Source organism: Gambusia affinis, linkage group LG16 (genome assembly GCF_019740435.1).
Source record: "Gambusia affinis linkage group LG16, SWU_Gaff_1.0, whole genome shotgun sequence".
Taxonomy (NCBI): domain Eukaryota; kingdom Metazoa; phylum Chordata; class Actinopteri; order Cyprinodontiformes; family Poeciliidae; genus Gambusia; species Gambusia affinis.
The window spans coordinates 11,720,304-11,730,391 of NC_057883.1; the positions used below are offsets into that span (position 1 = coordinate 11,720,304).

Genomic DNA, 10,088 nt, shown 5'->3' on the forward strand with positions numbered 1-10,088 from the left:
TTACAACATTTATGCCTAATTATTTTGACGTACTATCATTATGTTTCTAAAACAACACGAGTTACAAATAAAATTTGCAATGGAATTTACAGACAATGTACTTTTATTATGAAAGTATAAACTTCTCAACGGAAGTGACAGTTGGAGCTAGTTTTGTTGTTTGTCAGTGTCTGTTTAGCTAGTTACATTTTTGGTTTTAATGAGTAAAACGTATTTATTTTAATCTTTGCTGCCGGTATGGCTAAAGAGGAAGACACACATTGGTCGAATGTTCTGAAAAGGAGGCTGGCTGGCTTAAAAAATGGTTAGAAATTATCCAATTAACATTTAAAGCACTAACGTTGACGCACCAGTCAGATGTCAAGTGGTTTTCAATGTTTGTTTCCGTTTCTCGTTTACTGTTTTTGAAGACTCGAGGAACGAAGAGGAGAAGAAAGCAGAAGAGACGGAACTCTTCACCAAATATTACTCAGAATGGAGAAGCGGAGTGGAAACAAATGAGTCCTACAAAACCATCCCACGGTTCTATTATAAGGTAACATATTAAGAGTAAACCTTAACTTAAGTAGTGCATTAGACTCATGATTGTGGGGGTGAAGTGTAAATGAATGACATGAAGTGATGTTGTGAAGCTTCCAGCAGAAGATGAAGTTCTGCTGCAGAAACTGAGAGAAGAATCCAGAGCTGTCTTCCTGCAGAGAAAAAGCAGAGAGCTGCTGGATAATGAAGAACTTCAGGTAAAACATCTTTTCATCTATTATAGAGTTTGTATAACCAGTCCTCTGGTTTTTGCATCTTCTCTGTTTAAAGCCTGTTTAAACTGTTGAAATATCTGACTTAAATTTATAGTGTCATCATATCTATGCAAAATAAATAAAAATGACTAGTCAGGACAGATGTAGAACCCATCTCAAATCTCATGTTCATTTCTGCTGATCTGTCTTTAATACCTGTCTTTCTGTTTGTTTTTGTTTTAGAATCTGTGGTTTCTGCTTGATAAACATCAAGTCCCGCCAGTAAGTGGTGATGAGGCGATGATAAATTATGAAGCCTACCTTCAAGTAGGGGAAAAGGCAGGACCAAAGTGCAGGTAGGTTGCCAACCGACTATCTGTACTCCACTGGATGTAAAACAGGGCTCTTGGTAGAGCGGTTCCTAAGTTGGATATGATACACTTGTCTGGCTAATGGTAGATTTCCTCAACCTTATATTTAAGGCAGAGGTTATAGACAAACCTCATTTCAGCTAATTGGATAAAAAGCTATTTATTTTTTATTAATCAGAAAGGAGACATTTATTTGACAGTTAAAAAAATAATTGGATCTGACAATTGTTCACACAATAAATACTCCAGGTTTTACAGGACTAAAACTTTAAATATATCATTTAAAATGAAATATCATTCTCACTAGAGGATGGATTAAGCTGAATTTCAAATTTCAGATTGTCTAAAAAATTTTTTCCCACTTTCTCCCATAGGAATTTTTTTACAGCAAGAGTCTACGCCAAGCTGCTCAGCAGTGACCCATACGGCCGAATATCCATCATGCAGTTCTTCAACTATGTCATGAGGAAAGGTTTGGATATACTTCTTGTTTTTCCTTTTAGGCTTAAATGATATTAGTTACCATCTTCTCATTAATCGTTGCTCATTTCTGTTCCTTTCTAGTGTGGTTGCATCAAACCCGAATTGGTCTGAGTCTGTATGACGTGGCGGGACAAGGCTACCTCAGGGAGTCTGTACGTTATTTCATTAGAAGTGAATATAAATGTTTTTGTTGTTTCCTCCTCAAGCAATAGTGTTGATGTTTCTCTCTCTCTCTCTCTCTCTCTCTCTCTCTCTGTGTGTGTGTCTGTGTGTGTGCGTGTGTGTGTAGGATCTGGAGAACTACATCCTGGAACTGATCCCCACTCTGCCCCAGCTAGATGGATTGGAGAAGTCCTTTTACTCTTTCTACGTCTGCACAGCTGTTCGCAAGTTTTTTTTCTTCCTCGACCCACTTCGCACTGGTGAGTCTAAACTTGACTCAAGCATTGCCATCATCACCAATTAATTCAGAGGAAGATACATTGAGCTTGTGTTGTGTTGAATTGGATTAGTCGGACAAATTAAAGTTCTTTGTTATTAGTTAGTGAGCTTTTTTCTAAGGAATATGTCAGTAATTGCAGTGTTTGTAGGCACTCCATTGCTTGAATATATTAGAAATATTGATGATTATGTGTAGTAAAAAAAGTTTACTTTCCTTTTGACAGGAAAGATTAAAATCCAGGATATTTTGGCCTGCAGTTTCCTGGATGACTTGTTAGAGGTATGATTGTTTTTACTCCCCTGTGAGTGTTTAATATCCAGTAAATACATTTCATTAGAGGTACAGAAACAAAACTTTATGAGAGCGTTTAGTCTTCTGCAATTGTCTTTTTATTATTATTTCTATGCCAGTTGAGAGATGAGGAGTTGTCTAAAGAAAGCCAGGAGTCCAACTGGTTCTCAGCTCCGTCGGCTCTCAGAGTCTATGGTGAGAAATCGTCGAAGTGTTTCAGTGTTGCTGTTTGTTCAGATCTTCCTGCTTTTCCTGAAATCTAGATTTCTTTTAACCTTCATGTCCACAGGCCAGTACCTGAACCTGGACAAAGATCACAACGGCATGTTGAGCAAAGAAGAGCTGTCCCGCTACGGCACGGCCACCCTCACTTCAGTCTTCCTGGACAGAGTGTTTCAGGAATGTCTCACCTACGATGGAGAAATGGTAAAACAGTTTGAACTTTTAACAAGATTAAGATTTTGCTGCTTACCAAGACAGTATGTTGCCTAGAGAAGCACAGAGAGACTAGCTATTAACCAGAATCAGATGACGTTCAGCTTGATTGTCACTGACGATATGTTACCAATCAGTAAGCACGGCCAGGTTTCACTGACAGCAACACTCTTTGGTGTTGATGCAGTTACTGAGTGCAGACGATTCAAAGGTAGATGTTTTCGGAAAGGTGTTTTCAAATGGAGTCAGAGGAAGAACAGGGATCTAAGAAGCTATTTGAAAGGAAGCTTTACAAACTGACTGTCACTCATTCAGACTGTGAGAGAGCAAGACTAGAAGCAAATAACAGGAAGGATAGTGGGAAAAGTTGCTGCTTCACCCTTTAGATCTTTCAGCCTTTGTCCATCATGTCAGACTTAGGAATTTTGATAACTTTTTGGAAATCTCAGTGTTAACGTAAGGATCTACATTCTCTGCACAGGCTAACCGCACTGACTATTCTAATCACTACTTTAATATACAAACTATATGTATATTAATATACAACAATTAATAAACAATTAAAAATTTTGACTCCTTAATTGTTTTTCCTTTGTTTTAAAATCCTCTCACTGACGTATTTTACTGTTACTGCTCTTCCACACACATGATGTCACCTTTGCTCCTAATTAAAATAATTAATAAACTCTCATGAAATGAAGACTAGAAAAAAGTATTCTGAATGCTGCTGTCATACCTCTTCTATATCATAGTCCTTCAAGAGAAATCTGTAATTCCAACCTTTATAAAAACAGCAATAATATCCTTATATGTTCATTTTCAGCTTTTTAATTTCAAAAGGTTTTGTCAAACCAGCTGTTCTCTCTCTGTTTTCCTAAACTTTCTGTACTCTTCTGGTGTTTCCAGGACTATAAGACCTATCTGGACTTTGTACTGGCCCTGGAAAATAGGAAGGAGCCTGCAGCGTTGCAGTATATTTTTAAACTTCTGGACATGGAGAATCAGGGATACCTCAACGTCTTCTCCCTGAACTACTTTTTTAGGGTAACAGCAACGAAATGTGTGCAAAAATAATCAATGCTGTTTATTTCAGCCGCCTTTCAAGACAAACGGTGTCTTTTGTTTTTTTCCTTAGGCCATTCAGGAGCAGATGAAGCTGCACAGTCAGGAGCCTGTTTCTTTCCAGGATGTGAAGGTACAGCAACCACAGACAGTTTGTAAGTCTGTAATGGCGACGTGTACGGCAGATTTGATAACTGTTTCAAGCACTGTCTGTCCTCAGGATGAAATCTTTGACATGGTGAAGCCTAAAGACCCCTACAAGATCACGCTCCAGGATTTGGTGAACAGCTGCCAGGGAGACACAGTGGTCAGCATCCTTATCGACCTCAACGGATTCTGGACCTACGAAAACAGAGAGGTGCTGGTTGCCAACGACAACGACGGCAGCAATATGGTTGACGTTGACGACACTTGAAGAGAATCTTGATATATACCGGCGGCAGCAGGACTGCCACTCTTTTGTTTTTTATGGAGACTGGCTTACAGAGCAGTGGATTGTGTAAAAATACTTGTGTAAAGAAATCATTTGTATAAAGTTATTCTCAAATCACATGCAGTGTTGTTGTGTTTAATATCCTCGTCCAGGTCGATTATGCAAACCACCTTTTTTCTGAACTGCTGAAACATCACCAGTGGTTTTGCTTATTTATTATTTTCATATTAAGCTCAGTGGTGAAAAGTACTGAAAGTATTGATCAGCCACTAGGAAGCTGAAGTCTGATCTAAATCAGGAGTTTGCAACCTGTGGCTCTTTGACCGTTCCACTGTGGCTCTGCGAAGCCAAAAAATAAATGTTTTTGATTATGGATCCAGAAAAAAATTGTCATTTTAGGAGTTTTTGCTTAAGTTGTTCTGCAAAATTTGCTTTTAATATCTACAACAGATTTTTAAAAGTAACCAGCTTCAAATGATGCTTCCTATATTTCTTCATTTTCCATTTCTTTTGTTATGGAATATTTATTTTGTTTAAAATCCACAAATAGAAGTAAATTCTAGTTTGATTTTGCTAGCTTTCAAAATAAAACATTTTATGTTGTGCGTAGTTAGAAAATTGTTCTTTTGCTGCAAGTTTTATTTTATAGGAGCGGAGGCTAAAGTGGCTCTTTGAGTGGAAAGGTTGTGCCACTAACTAGATTTTTTTTTAGACTGTAAACATAAAAGACAATTGTGAAAATCTCATTAGCTTCTAAATTTTCCAGCCTCTGCAGCAAACGGCCATGCAACAGTCATTGTTACTCCCCATCTTCCCGATTCTGTTTGTATTCATCACATCCAAATGCTGTTGTGTGATTGGCTGATTCGCTGTTTGTGTTAACAAGCAACTGAACAGGTAATTCAGGTAGTGGCAGGTGAACATTTGGAGGCTTTAAGGTGAGGTTTTCAAACCAAAGAACTTCATACTGACTGAAACGTTGGAATGTTTCAGTCATCCCAACGTGATGTTTCACTTTTCACTCCCAGTGTTACTTGTTCATTGCACTAACTGGATTGTAAGAGTGAAAGCTGACTGCATATTTCACACAAATCAAGTGAAGATTGAAACATTTGGATGTTTAAATGAGAGCAAGCCCATTGAACCACAAGATGGTTGATGAAGTTAAACTGGTCAAGGTGCAACACACCAAAGGAACAATTATTCAAGAGTAAGTAGGAATATATGTTCATATTTCAGCCTGTATGTCTAGTTTGGAGAAAAGTCACAAATTTTCTTTTGTGCACCTAAAACCAGTTTTTTTCTTTAATTGGAAAAAGAACAATCTGAATAAATTGTCAGATTTATTACAATTTACAACATTTTTTCTGATGAGTTGCTGTAATAAAGACGTCGACCTCCCCTGTGACTTAATATGTATTAAAACTGACAATACAAATACATATATAGGCAATAGATTCCTATTGAAATGGCTAAATATATTGCATATTTTCTGTTTCTTCACACACAAAGACAGCAAGTTGTTTTTTAATGAAACACATTCATTCAAAAATAATCAGACTGAGGATTATTTTGCACTTCTGTTTCTTTGTTAGCGACACATATGACTCGAGTTCGCCCTCTGCGATCTGAAGCAGATCAACATAGTGATATCAGTGGATAACAATAAGAAGCTTAAGATGCCCAAAGCAAGGGCACTTATAAATACATAAGCTCTGTAGACATCTCTACAAACCAATAATCATCAGTACATTTCAACATTAATCGATTATTCTGTGCAGATTTAAAGAGCTCATGGAGTAACAAATTGGGGTGTAAATTAGAGGATACGTCAGTTGTTTTCTTACAAAGTCAGTTTTTGCCTCAAATCAGCCAACTCTCATCGGCTTAAACTAAAACAGAAGGGGTAACACGTATAAACATCCACTGGAGTGTAATCAAATACCAGAAATCCTCTTTTCTGGGGTTAAACACAAACCTGTTCTAATAATACAAAAGTAAAGCTCTTAAGCATATACTCCGCCTTTAATTTCCCTTTATAACACTCATATAAGGCAAATATGTTGGTGTTTATTGGACCTTTCCTTCACAGTTAAAGAGGAGTCAGCACAGAGAGGGGTCCCTCAAACAATTCTGAAATTCTGAATGTTTTTTACTCGTTTCTACATTCAGGAGTCCTGTTTTTTTGGGGGGGGGTTTTGGCACCTTTGAATTGTTGAAATACAAGACTACAACTACTATTCGCTTTATATTTCACACCCATCATGTACATCTCCCCAATCAAAACCACCAGCTGGTCTGTAGCATCTCCTTTAAAGTGCGTTTCTCCACACAACATGCTGGCAGAACCAAGTGTTGGGTGACGAAAAGGGACACTGCATTGTACCGCTGGGATCATGTGGTCACTAAGAAGGACACGTCAGGACCTTGCTGTAGAGTAAAAGACACTTCATCCTGATATTTTTTACTGGAGTAGAATTGAAAAAAAAAACTACCCAGGAAACAGTCTGGAAAACCCAGAATCAAACCAGCTGCTAAGGTCTTCAGTTGATAAGTTTTGTTTAGCATCAATATTTGCCCCGGTCTCTCTGATCAGCTTCATCTCTTTATAACTGATGGAAAAAAACAAAAAAAAAACAGATTAATGCACAGAGCATCAACCCAGCCTTTTCTTCGCTGCCTCAGCCAAGGGCTCATTTCCATTTACTGTTGCATAGATAACATGCAACACTCAAAGTCACATTCACAGACATGGCGTTCCGCAGCCACTTCCACTGTTGTGATTAAATTAATCTGTTACAAACAACAACAAAACAAAACAAAAAAGCAACAACAACAAAAAAAAGGAAAATAAAAATTAGTGCGTGGAGCTGAGTAAGTTCAGGTTTAACCAACAATTTGAAATGTGTGAATCAGTTTTTTTCAGGAGGGGAGAGGAGATGGCACTCTGTTTGGATCGGGATTCCTGAGCGACGACTCTGGTTCAAGCTCAAAGCTGACGTTTACAAATGTGGCTCCTTTTCCTTCCGGCTGCTCCTTCACCGCAGCCGGATTTTCTTGCTCGCCTCTCCGCTGCGCTGCAAACGTGCGCTCTGCCTCATCAGCAAGACGGTTTTCCTCCTCTTCCTCCTCCTCCTGCGGGAAGAGAAGGTTGTGTTACATTTTTAAGGTCAGCCTTTCCTGTAACATGGCTGACATGATTGATGATGGGCCACACCTCTTTCTTCATGCGGTAGTACTCATCAATAGCGTACTGGTACTTTGGAGAGGTGATGCCGAACAGAGAGGCCAATTTCTCCCCCATGTAGTCGCACACTGCAACAAAGATTACAAAGAATAGCTGATACAAATTCGAGCATTTTTAAGAAGGAAAAATACATATTTAATTTAAAGATTAAAGCTCAATTAAGGCGCTACCTGAAATAGTGGAGGTTGCTACTCTCCACATGTGGAACCAGAAATAAGGACCCCAGGTCAGTTTGGACTGGAGCACATATACAAGAAAAGATGCTTAATGACTTCACATAATTTCATATTCAGTTTGTTTATTTAATTAATGAACTTATATTATTATTTTACAAAGAAAATGTTACTCTGACCATTTGGAAAACTTCACACGTGTATACAAGGAGTTAATATTTTGTTTTTCTATTAAAAAAATCTTATCATCAGATAATCGCCTACACAACCGTAACGAAGACAGCTGATTGGACAGCTTTCCCTTCTAAAGAAAAAACAAACAAACAAAAATTTGGCACAGGTTTTAACAAACGTATTAGAAGTAAGATGAGTGGAAGGAAAAAGATGCACAAGCAAGAAAGAAAACAGCAGGAAAACTCATTCAAGAGTTTGAGAGAGAGCGTCACATCATGTGGACAGTAGCTGGAGTCCATGCTTTTAAGAGCCACTAGCCAGACATGTCCAGAGCACAGGCTACAACTCTCAAATTCCTTGTGTTAAGCTACTACTGACCCAGAACCATGGTCAGAAGAGTCTTATGGGTGACAAAGAGAGAAAGAGAAAAAAAAAAGTCTGGACTTTTGTTAGGTGGCCCAAACTACTTTGCTTGGACGAAAATAAACTCTGCATTTCAGGAGAAAATCTCAGAGTCTAATGAAGAGTCAGGAGCAGGATTAAAGTTACTTGAGGATCAGTGTCAAAGGTCAACAATCGGTGATGATTTGGAGGGGCTGACTGGAAGACATTTTTAAAGGAATGCTTCCTTTTGCTGATCCAGTAGGATCTGTCACCTATTAACAATACCTAAACCTGGTTTCAACTTTCTCTGTTGTGATTGTATCAGTCCAAAAAAACTAAAGTGTGTTAGTAAAACGTAGATTTAAGATTAAAATAAAACTGTCACCTATATGCCACATTGAATTGACTCAGTAATAAATCTTTTAAAAAAAGACCAAAGTACGGTACTGACTGCATACACGGTACATGGAATACTCTCCAGGATGTTTACATTTCTATATTAAAATTATTATTACAATCATCTAAATAAGCACATGAATGCTTCGATTAAATTCTTATCCACAATAAATCTATATAATATTTTTTTTCAATTGAAATCCAAAAATATCTGAATTATTTTGATTATATTCCAATTTACTGGGGTGCACCTACATGTGAAAAAGAAAGAGCAAAGAGAGAGAAAAAGAATGGAGGCTTTGAAACATTCCAGATAACCTAAGTGATCTCTGCTGTGTAATAATAGTTCTCTGGTACAAAATGAATGCCTGTCAAACTGTGTTACTGATACTTCTTTTAGATTCAACAAAAATATTTTAGAACACATTTTTTGGCTTCAGGGAAGGTCCATTAAGATCTCGTTTTTAAAATGTCAACACCTAGTCATCTTTTGAGTTGCGTAGCCTTGAAATGCCTGAATGAGCAGCCAAAGTCCTCGTAAAAGTACCTTTTCTAAAGTCTGGCTCATGCTCACTAAATGAAACAGACTCTTTGCAATCCACTCATCCTACCGTATCAACTGGAACGACCTGCTTCACATGTTCCTCTTCTTCTTCCTCCTCCTCTTCATCAGTGCTATACTCCTCCATGGTTTCCCCGTTGGCGAAGTGAATGATCCTCCGGGGAACCTTCACCTTCCTCGCCTTACACTCAGCAATCTCCACAGTCTCAAATTCTGTGGACCCTGCTGTACGCTGACACAGCAGCAACAACAAAAAAAGACTAAATTTAAAGAGCAATTGTCATCATAAAGTGTTTGTCGGGTTCGTTTGTTTCAGCCGTTAGCTTCTCGGCTAAGGAAGTAATAGCAACAATATCTAAAAAAAAAAAGTCCTTATTTTATCTTAAACACGTATTAAAACCTAAGAATTATTATTTCAATATACACTTACCACTTCTGCTTCCATATTTTGCCTCAATGAAACGTTGTCATTAGTCAATAAAAGGGACAGATCTGTCATCTAACTCACTCCTTCCAACGCACTACTACAGACGTTTGAGCTTCTTCCGGGCTTTCAAAATAAAATTATATTTGTCTCACGTACTTTCCAGGTTCAGAAGTGCCATTTAATTTGATAATTAAGCACATGTTTATATAATCGCTAATGTGAATGAAAATACATAAACATATGCCTGTACGAAATGAATTACTTCAGTAAATAATGTTTTCATGACTGCTGTGAGCACTTGAAAAGTCGAAGTTAAATTTCACTGTTTGTACACACAACATTGACCAATTAAGTTGTTATGAATCTTTAAATGTACAAAAAATAACAATAAAAAGTTGAACTTCTGTAGTTATATTTTAGAAATATTTATATGATATCTGATTATCATGGTGTAATGTGTAATCCCTTTTTGAT

General features: G+C 37.6%; 2 protein-coding genes across 2 annotated transcripts; one reads left to right on the forward strand and one right to left on the reverse strand.

The window, feature by feature from the left end:
- Window positions 1-123: 123 nt before the first annotated feature.
- ppp2r3c (protein phosphatase 2, regulatory subunit B'', gamma) lies at window positions 124-4,368 on the forward strand. Its single transcript, XM_044143225.1, has 13 exons — window positions 124-304; window positions 411-535; window positions 633-737; window positions 978-1,090; window positions 1,480-1,577; window positions 1,670-1,740; window positions 1,878-2,010; window positions 2,254-2,309; window positions 2,441-2,516; window positions 2,611-2,747; window positions 3,663-3,800; window positions 3,892-3,951; window positions 4,039-4,368. Exons 1-13 carry the CDS (start codon window positions 238-240, stop codon window positions 4,231-4,233), a joined length of 1,374 nt encoding a protein of 457 aa, XP_043999160.1. The 5' UTR covers window positions 124-237; the 3' UTR covers window positions 4,234-4,368.
- Window positions 4,369-5,580: 1,212 nt separating this feature from the next.
- Window positions 5,581-9,753, reverse strand: fam177a1 (family with sequence similarity 177 member A1). Its single transcript, XM_044143226.1, has 5 exons — window positions 9,618-9,753; window positions 9,237-9,419; window positions 7,669-7,735; window positions 7,469-7,566; window positions 5,581-7,386 (listed from the first exon to the last, which is right to left on the reverse strand). Exons 1-5 carry the CDS (start codon window positions 9,684-9,686, stop codon window positions 7,174-7,176), a joined length of 630 nt encoding a protein of 209 aa, XP_043999161.1. The 5' UTR covers window positions 9,687-9,753; the 3' UTR covers window positions 5,581-7,173.
- Window positions 9,754-10,088: the final 335 nt, after the last annotated feature.